We start from the raw sequence: 17,903 nt of genomic DNA on the forward strand, positions 1-17,903 counted from the left end.
ACTCTTGCTACGGAAATGCTACAGGGGTTTGCCTATACTTTTGCTACAGAAATGTTACTGGGGTCCGCCTATACTCTTGCTACAGAAATGTTACGGGGGCCTACCTATACTTTTGCTACAGAAATGTTACTGGGGTCCGCCTATGAAGTTTCTACTGAATGGTTTGAGGGGTTCGCATATACTCTTGCTAAAGAAATGTTACTGGGGTCTCCCTATACTTTTGTTACAGAAATGCTACTGGGGTCCACATATACTCTTGCTGTAGAAATGTAACTGGGGTCCGCCTGTACTCTTGCTAGAGAAATTTTACAGGGGTCTGCCTATACTTTTGCTACAGAAATGTTACTGGGGTCTCCCTATACTTTTGTTACAGAAATGCTACTGGGGTCCACATATACTCTTGCTGTAGAAATGTTACTGGGCTCCGCTTATACTCTTGCTACAGAAATGTTACAGGGGTCTGCCTATACTTTTGCTACATAAATGTTACTGGGGTCTCCCTATACTCTTGCTACAGAAATGTTACAGGGGTCTGCCTATACTTTTGCTAGAGAAATGTTACTGGGGTTCGCCCATACTCTTGCAATAGAAATGTTACTGGGGTCCGCCTATACTCTTGCTACAGAAATGTTACTGGGGTCTGCCTTTACTCCTGCTACAGAAATGTTACTGGGGTCTGCCTATACTTTCGCTACAGAGATGTTACTGGGGTCCGCCTATACTCTTGCTACAGAAATGTTACTGGGGTCTCCCTATACTTTTGTTACAGAAATTCTACTGGGGTCCACATATACTTTTGCTGTAGAAATGTTACTGGGCTCCGCTTATACTCTTGCTACAGAAATGTTACAGGGGTCTGCCTATACTTTTGCTGCATAAATGTTACTGGGGTCTCCCTATACTCTTGCTACAGAACTGTTACAGGGGTCTGCCTATACTTTTGCTAGAGAAATGTTACTGGGGTTCGCCCATACTCTTGCTGCAGAAATTTTACTGGAGTCCACCTATACTCTTGCTGCAGAAATTTTACTGGGCTCCACCTATACTCTTGCTACAGAAATGTTACTGGGGCCTGCTTATACCTTTTCTACTGAATGGTTTGAGGGGTTCGCCTATACTCTTGCTACAGAAATGTCACTGTGGTCTGCCTATACTTTTGCTACAGAAATGTTACTGGGGTCCGCCTATACTCTTGCTATAGAATTGTTACTGGGTCCGCCTATACTCTTGCTACAGAAATATTATAGGGGTTTGCCTATACTTTTGCAACAGAAATGTCACTAGGGTCTGCTTATGCAGTTTCTCCTGAATGGTTTGAGTTGTTCGCCTATAGTTTTGCTACAGAAATGTTACTTGGGTCCGCCTATACTCTTGCTACAGAAATGTTACTAGTGTCTGCCTATGCTCTTGCTATAGAAATGTTACTGGGGTGCGCCTATACTCTTGCTGCAGAAATGTTACATGGGTTTGCCTATACTTTTGCTAAAGAAATGTTACTGGGGTCTGCCTATACTTTTGCTACAGAAATGTTACAGGAGTCCGCCTATACTCTTGCTACAGAAATGTTACAGTGGTCTGCCTATACTTTTGCTACAGAAATATTACTGGGGTCCGCCTATGCAGTTAGTACTGAATGGTTTGAGGCATTCTCCTATACTTTTGCTATATAAATGTTACTGGGGTCCGCCTATACTCTTGCTATAGAAATGTTACTGGGGTCCGCCTATACTCTTGCTATCGAAATGTTACTGGGGTCTCCCTATACTTTTGTTACAGAAATGCTACTGGGGTCCACATATACTCTTGCTGTAAAAATGTAACAGGGGTCTGCCTATACTTTTGCTACAGAAATGTTACTGGGGTCCGCCTATGCAGTTTCTACTGAATGGTTTGAGGGGTTCGCCTATACTTTTGCTACAGAAATGTTACTGGGGTCCGCCTATACTCTTGCTACCGAAATGTTACTGGGGTCTCCCTATACTTTTGTTACAGAAATGCTACTGGGGTCCACATATACTCTTGCTGTAGAAATGTTACAGGGGTCTGCCTATACTCTTGCTACAGAAATGTTACATGGGTTTGCCTATACTTTTGCTAGATAAATGTTACTGGGGTCCGCCTATACTTTTGCTACAGAAATGTTACTGGGGTCCGCATATACTCTTGCTATAGAAATGTTACTGGGGTCTGCCTATACTTTTGCTACAGAAATGTAACAGGAGTCCGCCTATACTCTTGCTACAGAAATATTACAGGGGTCTGCCTATACTTTTGCTACAGAAATGTTACTGGGGTCCGCCTATGCAGTTAGTACTGAATGGTTTGAGGTATTCGCCTATACTTTTGCTACAGAAATGTTACTGGGGTCTGCCTATACTCTTGCTACAGAAATGTTACAGGGGTCCGCCTATGGAGTTCCTTCTGAATGGTTGGAGGGGTTCGCCTATACTTTTGCAACAGAAATGTTACTGGGATCCGCCTATACTCTTGCTACAGAAATGTTACAGGGGTCTGCCTATACTTTTGCTACAGAAATGTTACTGGGGTCCGCCTATGCAGTTTCTACTGAATGGTTTGAGGGGTTCGCCTATACTCTTGCTAAAGAAATGTTCCTGGGGTCTCCCTATACTTTTGTTAAAGAAATGCTACTGGGGTCCATATATACTCTTGCTGTAGAAATGTTACTGTGGTCCGCCTGTACTCTTGCTACAGAAATTTTACAGGGGTCTGCCTATACTTTTGCTACAGAAATGTTACTGGGATCCGCCTATACTCTTGCTACAGAAATGTTACAGGGGTCTGCCTATACTTTTGCTTCAGAAATGTTACTGGGGTCCGCCTATGCAGTTAGTACTGAATGGTTTGAGGGATTCGCCTATACTTTTGCTATAGAAATGTTACTGTGGTCCGCTTATACTCTTGCTACAGAAATGTTACTGGGGTCCGCCTATGGAGTTTCTTCTGAATGGTTTGAGGGGTTCGACTATACTTTTGCAACAGAAATGTTACTAGGATTCGCCTATACTCTTGCTACAGAAATGTAAGAGGGGTCTGCCTATACTTTTGCTACAGAAATGTTACTGGGGTCCGCCTATGCAGTTTCTATTGAATGGTTTGAGGGGTTCGCCTATACTTTTGCTACAGAAATGTTACTGGGGTCCGCCTATACTCTTGCTAGCGAAATGTTACTGGGGTCTCCCTATACTTTTGTTACAGAAATGCTACTGGGGTCCACATATACTCTTGCTGTAGAAATGTTACAGGGGTCTGCCTATACTTTTGCTACAGAAATGTTACTGGGGTCTCCCTATACTCTTGCTACAGAAATGTCACTGTGGTCTGCCTATACTTTTGCTACAGAAATGTTACTGGGGTCCGCCTATACTCTTGCTATAGAATTGTTACTGGGTCCGCCTATACTCTTGCTACAGAAATGTTACAGGGGTCTGCCTATACTTTTGCTACAGAAATGTTACTGGCTTCTGCTTATACTCTTGCTATAGAAATGTTACTGGGGTCCACATATACTCTTGCTACAGAAATGTTACTGGGGTCCGCCTATACTCTTGCTATAAAAATGTTACTGGGGTCCGCCTATACTCTTCCTACAGAAATGTTACTGGGGTCTGCCTATGCTGTGGGTGCACAAAGACTTCCCATTGCAGTGTTTTACATATCTGGCACAAATACACTGACTGACTTGGGCAGAAATGTGGGCCAAGGCCGAGATCTTTGGCGGGGTGAAACTCTGCCATGTTTGTGCACTTTGATTTCTTCCTGTGTAATACCATCTTTGTGCACCCACAGCATAGGCGAGCCCAAGGAACTCAAAGACTGGGCAACATGTATTTTTTCTCGTGTTACCACAGTTATCTGAGACACTGGTTTGGGCCAAACAAAAGGAGCGTTACTGCATCAATGAGACATTCCCAGCTGCACTAGCATCCGGGTCCGCTTTATGCCCACGATTAATGAGGGTCTGAGCTGAGGCCAAGGTCCTTGGCAGGGTGAAACTGCCATGTTTGGGCGCTCTGATTTCTTTATTTGTAATACTTTACTTGGGTTCCAGGGGCTCGCCTATGCTGTGGGTGCACAAAGACTTTCCATTACGGTGTTTTACCTGTCTGGCACAAATACACTGACTGACTAGGGTAGAAATGTGGGCCAAGTTCCTTGGCGGGGTGAAACTCTGCCATGTTTGGGCACTCTGATTTCTTCCTGTGTAATACTTCCCTTGGGTTCCAGGGGCTTATCTATGCTGTGGGTGCACAAAAGCTTCCCATTGCGGTGTTTTACCTGTCTGGCACAAATACACTGACTGACTAGGGCGGAAATATGGGCCGAGGTCCTTGGCGGGATGAAACTCTGCCATGTTTGGGTGCTGTGATTTCATTATGTGTAATACTTTCCTTGGGTTCCAGGGGCTCGCCAATGCTTTGGGTGCACAAATACTTCCCATTGGGGTGTTTTACCTGTCTGGCCCAAATACACTGACTGACTAGGGTAGAAATGTGGGCCGACATGAAATTCTGATTTCCTCCTGTGTAATACCATCTTTGTGCATCGACAGCATAGGCGAGCCCAAGGAACTCAAAGACTTTCCATTGCGGTATTGAGCTATCTAACACCTACACAGAATGAATTTTGTGGGGACACATGAATTTTCCATTGCTATGTAACTCGCGGCACCTTGTATCAAACAAGGTGGAGGCTGGGACCGAGCCTGACCCTGGGCCCGCTCACATGCTTCCCACACAGAGTATTGCTGCATTGTGAAGATGTGTAGAAGTGCTGGCACCTGAGTCCCGTTTATGCCCACGTTTGCGACTCTTGACCATTTTGTGACGGAGGTGGCACGGGATTAGAATGATGATCGCACGTCAATTTATCACCAATTCTCAACAGCATTGTTGGTTATCGCCCACACTTTCAAAGAGGGTCGCTGCCTGGCCCTGCCACCCTCTGCAGTGTGTGCCTCCGGTTCCTCCTCATCCAGTACGCACTTATAAATAGACATGAGGGTGGTGTGGCTATGAAGCGAGCGTGTGGCATGAGGGCAGCTGAATGCTGCGCAGGGAAACTTTTGTGTGCGCTGTGGACGCAGGGTTGTGCGGTGTGTGTGTGTGTGGAGGGGGGAGGGGGGTTGGACTGCAATGCCAGCATGTAACCCAGGAGAAGAGGCAGCTGTGTCACCCGCAGGCAGTGATTGTCCTTGGTTGCATGTAGTCTGGTGCTTGGCTAAGATGTGCCAGCACGTGTGCCTTGCTAATGAGGGTTTGTCCCAAGTAAATTGTTAGGGGGGTGACCCCCAGGCTCTTGCACCCCAAATACTCAAGTCCCCTATTGACTTCAATGAGGTTCATTACTCGAAACGAGCTCTCGAGCATTACGAAAAGCTTGACTCGAGCAATGAGCACCCGAGCATTTTGATGCTCGCTCATCTCTAGTAACCATTAGATGCATAGCCCCTGGTTTCTGCAAAACTCTTACTTGTATATATGATAAGACCTTGTTAGGCTGAAGTCCCTATGGTTAGAGAAATCATATGTTACCTGCAGAATAAATTTAGTTTTCTGAGATTTTGATTGCTGTTGTAGCGGAAAAAAAAATAGTAACATAAAAACATGGAGGAAAGTACTGATAGGCAAAAAAAGACCCCCTAACACTCCATTGATATGGATATAGATGAAAAAAAACCTTACTTCATAGGGGTGCCTGGTCCGCGGCACCCCTCAATTCCGCAAGGCATATAATGTAATCAAATGCTTGAGATGTTTCAAAGTTCCAGAAGCAGATATTTAATCAAATAGATGCAACGTGTTTTGGCTTTCAAATAAGCCTTTGTCAGGCATAAACAATCTTACACATAACACACATATGTATATAAAAGCACAAAGCAATTCATTTGTCAATTGCCTCCCCGTTCATGTGCAGCATGTCAGGTTGGGCCTTGGCGCAAAGTCATGACGTGCCTTCTGGTGACACTCATATGGTTTCGGGCAGCTTCAGTGGAACGCAACGACGCGTTCCACCAATAGGCACATGGGATAGCGAAATGACGTGAGTGGTGTCACATGAAGTGACCTGATGACGTCACTATGGGGCCGTGGAGCGTACAAATGCGTTCCACTGGTGATGGGAACATAACACTAGTGATGTGGCCTTATGGGAGGTAACGTATAGTTGTTCTCTGGTATGCACATACCAAGAGCCACCCCGTGACGCTCTTCCGTAGGGATGTTGATAGGACCAGGGTTATTGGATATTCTGCTGGATAACACCATTAAAAAACACCACTGAGTATATTTTGCCAACCGGGATCTTTTTGACATACCAGGGTCCCCTTGAGGGTCCTGTTACGTCTGGGTGACTCTACGCCTATACATTTTTCACTATACACTCTCAACCCCCGCCACTGGAGTGCTATTATTCTGATTCTTGTTTTATAACAAAAAAACATAGTATGTAAGACTGAAACAATGCATATATCCATCAAGTTCAGCCTATTATCCTGCAATATTGATCCAGAGAAAGGCAGAAAACATGTGAGGTAGAAGCCAATTTTATTCATTTTATGGAAGCTATTCTTGCCTGACTTCAAATCTGGCAATCAGAATAGCTACTAGGAACAACAATTCTTCTGAAGTAAACAGTGATATAACATGAAATACTGTTAGACTGAAGAAAGGCATCCAGGCACCTCTTGAACTCTTTTACTGAATTTGCCGTCACCACATCCTCAAGTAGAGCGTTCCATAGTCTCACTGTTCTTACAGTAAATAACCCTCTTCTATGTTGTGTAGAAACCTTCTATCTTCTAGATATAGTTATTAGGTCACCACTCAACTGTCTTTTTTCAACACTAAATAACCCCGATTTTAATATCCTCTCTAGGTATTGTAGTCCACCCATTCCATTTTTTACTTTAGTTACCTGCCTTTGTACCTGCTCAAGCTCTGAAGTGTCCTTCTTGAGTACCGGTGCCCAAAACTGCACACAATATTCTATATGTGGTCTGTATATGACAACTGATGAAGGAATAAACACTCATTTTGTTTGCAGGTTTTGTAAAAGTTCCTTTTTTAAAAGGAACTTAAGACTTCTGCAACTTCCCCAATAACACTTGCACCCCCTCCAAACAGTCCTCAGCTCATGTGACTGGTTGATGAGTTATTGCTCCTAACTGGAGGCTGGACTTCTCCTCCTGTCCAGTCCATACAGCTATTTCCCAATACCATCACATAATTTCCAGTCCTTCAAATGGCTTTCATTTCTGCTATTTTTCTTTTCTTCTACAGATTCCACAAGTGTTTTTTGCTGCACCACATGGATTGTGATAGAGCAATTAATATGCAAACTAATAATTGCTTTATATTTATGTCTTATATCTATCACTCTCATATACATTTGTAAATTAATCAGTAAGGAATAATAATTCATTTTTATTATAGTAGATTATGTCATTGCTCTCAAGTTGTGTTCAAGTTCATAGTCCTGATCAGTAGCTTAAAGGTTGTGGTTTGGCATGTCACGTTGTGCTCCTGGGACCTGTAGTTCTATGGGTTTCCAGGAGCACACTACCATTGGTGTGGGATGTTTGAGCTGGCTGGGTGTGGTGTTCTCCAGCCAGCGAATCACCACTGGTCTGCTCCACATATATACCAGCCCCTCTGGCTAGAGGATGCTAGTTTCCTCATATCCCTCCAAATGTTTGTATTCATGTATGTTTTTCTATAGGTGTGAACAGTGACATATTCTGTGTGTCTGTGCAGGTGGCCAGACATGTGGTGTGAACAGTCCTGTTCTATGTGGTATGCATTCCCTTGTATGTTGGTGTGAACTGATCCTATTCTGCTTGGATTGTTTTCCATCTAGGGCAAGCCACACCCTTAGGTTCCAGCGTGGGGCTGTCCCTATTTAAACAATCACACTTCTTGCAGGCAGGACTCATGAAGTAGTTGTCTTGTTAAAGTAGGGACACACAGGACAACGAGGACCCTGGTCGTGGGCTCATTGGTTTAAGAATATTGGCCAAAATGCAAACCAATAGCTTATACATACTGTAGCAATTCCATCTGCTTATGTGTGCAGGTATGCTAGGTAAGTGTTTTGGGTGTTTGTCAGTCGTTGTTTCTTTTCTGCTCATGAGCCCCATTCGCAGTTCACTTTTTTTTGGTCTTTAGCATGTGTAGTTGCGTGAGTATCTCAGGGTTATGGATCCATCGCGCCCTGTTTGGACGTGACATGGTGTAGCTAATGTTGGCGGAAGAATCTGAAAGCTAAACAGAGGAACTAACCTGCAGTCTTACAGGAATGTAGGAGTGGCTGGACCCTTCTTACATAATATAAAACCCATTGTGAGCTGTAACGAAAACACCTTTGACCAGTTGCTAAGGCGATAATGAACAATATTATTTTGTGGGCATGATTAAAACCACATAAATGTATATATATATATATATATATATATATATATATATATATATATATATATATATATATATATATATATATATACATACCAGGGATGATTACTGTCCATGTCAGAAGCATCATATATTCTGTTTCTAAGCACAAAAACAGGAGCCGCACTCAGGAACTCATCACAGCAGGATTCTTGTAGAAAGAGCTTGTAAACGTTTTATTCCTCCATAAAATGCATGCTGCAACGTTTCGACCAGAATAACTGCGGTCCTTGTCAAGCATACAGAAAACATCACATCCCCACATATAAATACAAACAGGTATCCCACATAGAACACATAAAGACACACCTCTTACCACATTAACTTCTCCCATTGGTGTTGTTAGATCCATGGCAGGTGCATCTATTTAGAATAATGATAGCTTCTCATCAATGTAATAGCTTGTCGCCAGGTGTGAAGCTACTGGGCTAACCGACATATACATACTGCTCCCATGGGGCCAATTTAAATTATTATGAATACCTCATACTCCCACGTTATCAAGGTACAACCACATGGCACCCTGCGCCAGCAGTCACGTGTCCATACAGCTCTTTCCTAGGAAGCCTGCACCAGCATTGAGTAACTTCCCCACAGTGTGGTTGTATTGGGAGTGCCGCCGACAAAACTATTCGGTTCTGGTTAATATATTCTGTTTGCAATGTCTATAAAAATAAGGTGCATCCAATAAAAAAATAATAAAAAACTTTCTCATTAGCCCCTGTGTAATGTGCTGCTTCCCTGAGCTGCTCATATGTACATAATACTTAATAATTAGGAGCCGTCAGATATACCTTAGCACACTTCTTTTGTGCTCTAACACTTGCATTGTAAATGCTGTGGATTTTCCATGCTTCTAACTCATTTTTTTTGCCTTCCTTCTTCTAGATCAACATTGAGGTGGGGTGGGAGGGTGGGTAATAGGCTGAACTGGATGGGCATATGTGTAAGATTGCAGGTAGGGTGCGACAAGGGCTCAGAACCTGCGCAGCAAATGGAGGCAAAGTACACAGGTTGTTATAAATCTAGTATTTTTACAGACTGCAAGAAATTCAGTTTAGAAGTTAAAAAAGGCAGTGTAACTGCAAATATAACACATAACCCATACACAGTGAAAATATAACACATAACCCATACACAGTGCAAATAACCCCCTTCTTGGTAAAGGCACTATTATGATCTGGTAAGAGCACCCTCTCCCCTTACTGTTCAGATAGATGCAGTAGTATTGTACTGAATAGTGCTAGTGGCGTGATGCTTGTGTAGGAAGAAAGTTCTGGAAAGCCACCACGTGCATCCACCGATGATCAGAAAGCTAGCACAGTCGTACTTACAGTTAGGGGTACCCATTTCTCATCTTACTAGTGTAATGTCCTCACCGGAAGTACCCGAAGGCAGTGAATTTTGAAGTTAGCACTTTCTTCAACACCTGGTCTAATGCAGATAGGTGCCTCTGCTGCTTCACAGTAAATGCCAGGTTAAGCTCTTTTTCCCCTTGCAGATCTTAGCACAGTCCAGCACTCTGTATCAGCAATCTCCAGTCTTTATATCTCTTCTCTAGCTTTCTGAGTGTGATGAAGATCTGGTCACTTGTTTCTCATGGGAAGTTTCTATCTCTAGCACCCGAGCTCAGCACAGCCCTGCAGAACACCACTCCAAAACTTCTTAGAACAGCACAAAAAAAACAAAATGTCTCTCGAGCATGCTCAGTTAACTCTCTCTAGAAATGCGGCGAATTGTAGTTTACAGCACATCAGGGGACTTTGCATATGGTTCAGGTTTTCTTGTATCTGTAGTAACTACTAAGGTGAGTCCCTTACATATGTCTTCTTCCAGCGTTACATACTATGTTACTAAAATGCACTATTTATGCTACATGTGAATATACCATAAGACCCAGTGTCCACATGCAGATTTGATTTGCGGAATCTGCCCGAGGCACACACGCGTGAGATTCGCAAATCAAGCCACCCATAGGGAAGCATTGGGCTTCCGCACTTCATTTAACACCTGTAGATTTGTTTTTATTTGATTTGTGGATGCCACGCTCGAATAATAAATTGCAGCATGCCAGTGTGCTATCTATCTATCTATCTATCTATCTATCTATCTATCTATCTATCTACAGTATCTATGCATGCTATTTGTATACGCCTTTCTGTAATCCACTTGTATAGCACCCTAGAAATGAATGACAATTTGCAAATATGTGTAAATAAGAGTTCTAAACTTAAATTTGTTTCTATACAGTATGCTCCTCTCACCGTTTGAACTTGATCAATAAATGTATTTTGTCAACTGTATTAGCTATGTAAATATGTATACATGTTTGGGCCAGGGCTTTGCCTCAGTTCTTTTAGATGTTAGGCTCCATTCACATCGCATTCCTGGCTCTGTGCAGAAGACCCATTGCAGTGTCTGTTTAAATTCCTGAAAATAGAACCCCTGGATGGAGCCTGGACAAAACCCATTTGGGTAACTATTGAAAACTACTGAAACAAAGAAATAGATTTCTGATTTGCAGGCTTCTGTCCATTCCTGTCATTTTGTGCAATCCACCTCCTTATTCTTCCCGATACAAAATGCCAGAAATTAACAGTGACCTATGGGTCTCAGTTTCAGCAGTTTTCAATAATGGCCAAGATATGATCCATCTAGGAGTTCAGTTTTCAATATTTTAAACGGATCCCTGGACAAAGCCAGGGGCACGCGATGTGATGCAAGGTCTCCAATTGAAAACAATGGGAGAAACTCTGTGATCCTTTGCCGTGTCTACATCACCAAAGTGATATGAGGCTGTTTTGACATGGCATCATCAGGGAATTCACATGGTGGGGAACACGATATGGGGATGTGATTAACAGCCCCATATGGTGCTTGCCAGTGGGAAGTTAGCCTAAGGGGACTAAAAAAATGTTGTCAAATAAAATGTTCAAAAAAATCTAAAAATATTAAAAATTTAACAAAACGTTTTCCTTTTTTCCCACAACACAAACTAAACAATAAAAAGTTATCATAATTCATGTAATTATAATTTTCTATCTCCTAGTCCAAAAAAGCCTGAACTATTTAAGTATTGCATTATTTATCTCACATATTAAACACTGTACAGAAAAAAAAAACATTATGCCAGAGCTACATTTTTTGGTCACCCCCATCTCCCATTAAAAATTAAATAAAAGGTGATCAAAAAGTTTCTGTACTCAGAAATAGTAGCATTAATAACTGCAGCTCGCCTCACAAAAAAACAAACCTCACGCAGCACCACTGATGAAAAAATGTGAATATGAAGTGTAGCAAGGGGGGTACTCTTGCCTCGGGATCACTGACCTCTCATGCCAGAAATGGCGCACTACACGCGTAAACACGGCTCAGGAATAGGATTTTTTTTTTGTCTGGCTCCTGCCAGCGTCTATTTCACAGCACGTCACAGTACAGCAAATCACATCAATGTCCATAAGCACCCCAACTTGGGTGGGAGTCCAGGGGCGTCCCCTGTCGGACTCTTGCCTTTTCAGGCCACCAGCCTGCAGCACCTTTCTATGCTGTGCTGGTCCTCTCTGCATACCACAGGAGTTCCATTTCAATAGCAGTCTGGCTCTCCCAGACACACACACACACACACCTCTCCCAGGTATTGAGGTTAGGGGCGTTACCCTGTCAACCTCTGACCTTCTTGGTCTGCACCAGACACTGGCCTAGCAGCCCTCCTAGCTCCACTGAGCTGTCTTTCTGGCTCTCTCAGCCAAACACTCTCCCTCTTGTCTTTGGCAGGAACCGGCTTTTACTTGGTTCCTGCTCCACCCCTTGGTTAACCCTCGCACCAGGAGTCCTGTCTCTGGCCCTCTACAGGCCCCCCTGTGCACTGCACCACTACAGAAAATAAAAAGCATTTATATTAATGAGTTTTTAATTGTACTAAAGCAGAAAAAAAAATTATAAATATAGTAGCTGACCCATAGAATGGAGTTAACATTTTTACCACAACATGAACACTGCAAAATCAAACCCCCCTGACAAATTGTGCAATTGTTTTTTATTCCATTTAACCCAACTTAAAAAAGTTTTAAAAGTTTTCCAATATATTATGTGGCGTATTAAATTGCACCATTTTAAAAATTCAACTGGTTACGTAAAAAACAAGCTATTATACAGCTCTATAAATGGAAAAACAAAAAAAGTTGTGAGTCTTGAAAGGTAAACATGAAAAAAGAAAGTCAGTTGTTAAAAGATGCTGTTCTAAATACAATGTATTGCAATATTGAAGTATTTTAGAATATTTAATTATATTTAGTATAATTACTATGGTTGCAAGTCCAACTCGAATTCAATAGGACTGAAAAATAGTGAACATAAGGAAATATGATATTAAAATGCGATATTAAAATTAAAAAAACTCTTTTCCCACTCAGTGCATGAAAACATTATAACAAAAAAACGTATATATTTCTTATCACATTTATGAAAGTCCGATTAAAATACTCAAACTTGCTTGTCTTGTAAAAGTAAATACTATCAGAACAAAATACACAGTGCCAGAATTGTGTTTGTTCGCCCCATCATCAAGAAAAAAAAAGGAAGATAGGCAGTGTGTACCCCAACATGATGCCAGTAGAAACTACAACTACTACAAGCCCTAACTCAGCTCTATCATCAAAAAAATAAAAAAGCCATATGGGAGGGTATCAGAAGATGGTGACAGAAAGCATTGTTTCACAGGTTTTCTGTCATATGATTATGTTGAATAAAAAGAAAAACAATTATGATTTTTTGAATGTGGGGATTCAAAAAATTAAAATTAAAAAATTAAAAATATCTGCAGAAGGGGTTAAAACAGTGAATAAATACAAATCTCTCCATTATACTTTTCTCTCCGTATATTTCACTCCTGCTTTTAGCTAACAAATACTGATACAGCAATACTGACAAAATCCCAGCACCAGAATTCTAAATTTATAGTACATATTATTACATGACATTCTGTAGATTTATTCCTGACAGGCACTTACCTTCCCAGGTCCCAAGCCCTCACTGCACTCCCAGCTGCTACATATAGAGTTGTTCCCTCCGGATTCAGAGCGATCTGATTAATTTGGAGCTCAGCCTGACTGTTAACAGAGCGTGAAGTCAAGCCTGAACATGGGTCTCCAGAGGCCACCTGACCCGAAGACCTGTTGAATGGCATAAAGCTAGCGTTATTTGCACAATAATAAAAACTATTATCATCGGTTATATTCTATAGCACCAACATATTCCACGGTACTTTACAATTCAGAGGGTGGGAGGATAGATATAATCATATTACAGTAAAACAATAAAAAAAAATAGTTAACATTTAGTGCTCACATGGGCAAATTTGTACTTTGTTTTAAGCACATATTTTGGGGAAATATAATACGTGGTGCGAAAAAACCCATTGATTTCTATCTCACACCAGCCTTTTTTTCACACACACATTACGCACATGAAAAAAAACAGCAACATGTCCTATTTATTTATTTTTATTTTTTAAACTTGTTTTATTGACAAGTAACCAGCATGTCAAAAACAAAAGAAACTTTTGCAGTACAGAGTCATGTATACAGTTGGGGGTCAATCGACCCTACGGTTTACAATGTTTACACATTCTGGTACAATTCGTGGATAAGAAGGAACTATAGGAAAGAGATAAGTAGAACAAGGTGGTAGGTACTTATAGAGGAGGGGTGGTAGTGTTAAAGTATATAACAACAATTGAGGGGGTACACCTATTGTAGGAGTAAATATATATACGTATATGTAGAATTGTGTGTGAGTACATCCATAGGGAGAGTGAACCATATTAGGAGGTGGGGTCGCCAGTGTACTCTTTAGTGTGGTGCCATGGGAGAGTAGCCGCGCACAGGGACCAAACCCCCCCGGTCCAGTCCACGGTCACAGGGTCTCAGTGTCGTCTTTGTAGTGCGGATATGGCCAAGGTGAGCGGCTACAGAGGGAACAAGGGCAGTGATGAGTTGCACCATCAGCCCCACACTTTTTGAAAATTGTCTAGACATTTACGTGACCTGTATATTAGGTTGTTATAAGGTATGGTTAGGTGGGTAATTTTCCTCCACATTGTCAGAGTCGGGCCCCTTTGGTCCATCCACCTCAATGCAATAACCTTTCTGGCTAAGAATAAGACTTCTCGTAGGAAGAGTCTGTCGTAATGCTGCCATTGTTCTGCATCTAGGATACCGAAAAGGCAGATTTCCGGGGTGATGGGAACCGGGACGTCCAGGACCGTGGCCAGCAAGTCTGTAACCTCGCCCCAATATGATCTGATCAATGGACAGTCCCAAACCATGTGCCAGAAATCAGCATATGTGCATGTGTTTCTAATACAGTGAGTGGATGGGGTCTTGCCCATCTTGTATAGTCTTGCCGGGGTGAGATAGCATTGATGGACTATGTATAGCTGAGTCATTTTATTGTTTGCTGAGGGCGAGACGAGTAGAGGTGATTCCAGTACTTCTTGAAATGTTTCTTCTGTCAGTGATGGAATTATGGACTTCCATTTACTTAGGGCAGGGGGAATTTCTCGTGCGGCTTTTGAGGTTGTTAAGTGAGAATATAATGTTGAGGTGAGTCCTCGGGGGGCTTGTGACCGTAGTATTCCTATTAATGGGTAGTGTGATATGATGCTATTTGCAGGTGGGAATTGTGTCTGTAGGGCATGTCAGATCTGTAAATATCTGTAAAAGTGGGTCCAGGGTAACTGGTATTGGTTCTGCAGTTGCTCAAAGGATAATAGGACATTGAAGTTATACAGGTCACCTAAACGAGAAATCCCATACTGTTCTCACGTCCCCAGGTTATCCAATAGCTGTAGTTCCCTCAGCCCAGGGTTTCCCCACAAAGGCATGTCCGCGGCGACGTCTGTGAACCTGCTCACCTCTCTAGCCTGACGCCAGACTCGCATAGCCAGTCTGTGGATGGGCAACATTCCACCCTTAATGGAGGTGGGGAACTCCAGCACCGGCCAGAGACAGGGGATATTCAAAGCCTGGGCCAGATGGGCTTCTGAATTAGGTAGTGGGCCATCGCTCAACCAAGATTTTAAATGGAGCAGTTGACCGGCTATTTAGTATAGAAATAGGTCTGGGAGTGCCGAACCGACACTATCTTTGGGTCTCTGAAGTGTAGATAGTTTGAGTTTTGAGCGGGAGCTTCCCCATATGAAAGTGGGCATGAGAGAGTTCATAGTTCAGTAAAAATTTCATCGGGACCAGTGCGGAGATGTTCTGTAGGGTGTAGAGACACTTAGGTAGGACTATCATTTTAATTAGGTTGATGCGGCCTGCAAGCGATAGAGCTGGAGATCCCCAGACTTTGAATTTAGACCTGTAAGGTCAATCAAAAGGAATATGTTTAAATCCAGGGTTCGGTTCATTGTATTGGTGACCTGGATTCCTAGATATTTAAAGTCATTAGAGACTTGTAGGCCGCAGAGTTAGTCCGTGAGCCGCAGAGGGTTCTGTATTGAGATTGGCATTAAGACAGATTTTGACCAGTTGATGTGTAGGCCTGAGTAGAGCCCGAATTTGTTGATGATATCCATAGCTCGGGGCAGGGAGATCGTTGGATCAGACATAAAGAGCATGAGATCGTCAGCGTAGAGCGCTACACGATTCTCCCTATCTCCTATCACGATCCCGCGGTAAATTGGGCACGTCCGGAACATAATAGCCAGCGGTTCCATGGCCAGGGCGAAGGGAAGTGGGGAGAGCGGGCATCCCTGTCTCGTGCCCCTATAAAGGGGGAAGTATGGAGAACAGGTGCCGTTCACCGAGATTGCTGCTATGGCTGTTTTGAGTATTAGAGATAATAAATAAGGAAAAAGCGCTCACTAGAAGGATACTGGAGAGTGTAGTTGATGGATAGTCCTGGTTTCCAAATGAAAGCAAATATTCGTAGGTGCTGCGAACAATCTCAGAAGAGAGAGCGACTAGAGGGAAGCTCCAATCATGGCATGAAGGAGAAGAAAATAAATGGGATAAAGGGAAAAACCTCAGCGCTCACACCATAGAATAAGTAAAATGTACTTTGGAATATTAAGGTTATGTAACTTACTTCGAGGAGGCGCCTTTGGCATAGGCGCCTCCTGATCCCAGTAGGCGTATCAGAAATGGCACCAGCCAACGGTGATGTACAAGTTCCACGGTTTAATAAAATCATTTTATTATTTTTTTAAACCATGGAACTTGTACATCACCGTTGGCTGGTGCCATTTCTGATACGCCTACTGGGATCAGGAGGTGCCTATGCCAAAGGTGCCTCCTCGAAGTAAGTTACATAACCTTAATATTCCAAAGTACATTTTACTTATTCTATGGTGTGAGCGCTGAGGTTTTTCCCTTTATCCCATTTGTTTTGAGTATTAGGGAGACCCATTGGATGAATCTGTTTCCAAACCCAAATCTCTTCAGCACCTGGAGCAGGAAGGGCCACTCAATAGAATCGAAGGCTTTAGCTGCGTCCAGAGAGGCCAGGGCCCAATCTGCTTTCCTTTCCGACCCGACTTGTGCTACTACCTGGACGAGTCGTAGATTTTCCCACGTTCATTTGCCCGGCATGAATCCGTTTTGGTCTGGGTGTATTAGATCCAAGATGATATTGTTGAGGCGCCAGACTAGCATTTTAGTTAGGAGTTTATAATCCGAATTGAGGGGGGAGATGGGCCTGTAGGAACCGCAATCAAGAGCATCCTTTCCTGGTTTCAGAATAAGTACGATGGTGGCCTCATAAAAGGATGGGGGCAGTGATTCATTATTAAAGGACACATTATAGGTCGCTAATAGTGTGGGCAAAGCGTCTCTTGATATTTTTTATAAACCTCCATTGGCAGGCCATCCGGGCCTGGGGATTTACCGCTGGACATCTCCCCAAGGGCTTCCGAAAGTTTGGTCAGTGTAAATGGGGCGTCTATTAAGGTCTGTTGATCGGGGGTAAGTGTAAGAAAAATGAGATTTGATAGGAAGTTCTCGAGCTCTTGGTGCGTGGCGTGGAATCCGGTAGCATACAGCCCTCTGTAGAAGTGATGGAATTGTGCTCCTATTGATCTCTTATCGTGAAGAATTTCGCCCTATTCTGACGCAATACGGAGTATCGACGGCAGTGCCGAGTTTTGGTGTACTAAGTGGGCTAGTAGGCTGCTAGATTGGTTGCCAAGTTCATAGAATCGCTGTTTTACGGAGAAGGAAGCTCTACGAGCTTTTTCTTGTAAGTGGATCAGGTATTGTCTTCCGTCTCAACTACTGCTCTCTATGCTCATCAGTCGGGTCTGCAACATAGGTTGCCTCTAGGCGTGTGCATTGGGTCGCCAACTCGCGTTCCAGTATGGAGGATTCTTTTTTTAATATAAGAAATGGATGATTTTAAGGCGCCTCGTAGAAAGGCCTTTAGTGTCTCCCAGAGCAT

General features: G+C 42.8%; 1 protein-coding gene across 1 annotated transcript in view; it reads right to left on the reverse strand.

Annotated features, from left to right (window-relative positions):
- LOC136626544 (kinesin-like protein KIF21B) overlaps window positions 1-17,903 on the reverse strand; it is a 2,048,083-nt gene that overhangs the window by 189,976 nt on the left and 1,840,204 nt on the right. The window contains 1 exon segment of the mRNA XM_066601598.1: window positions 13,475-13,636. Within this exon segment, the coding sequence (XP_066457695.1) occupies window positions 13,475-13,636 (162 nt within the window).

Source organism: Eleutherodactylus coqui, chromosome 4 (genome assembly GCF_035609145.1).
Source record: "Eleutherodactylus coqui strain aEleCoq1 chromosome 4, aEleCoq1.hap1, whole genome shotgun sequence".
In the NCBI taxonomy this organism is placed as follows: domain Eukaryota; kingdom Metazoa; phylum Chordata; class Amphibia; order Anura; family Eleutherodactylidae; genus Eleutherodactylus; species Eleutherodactylus coqui.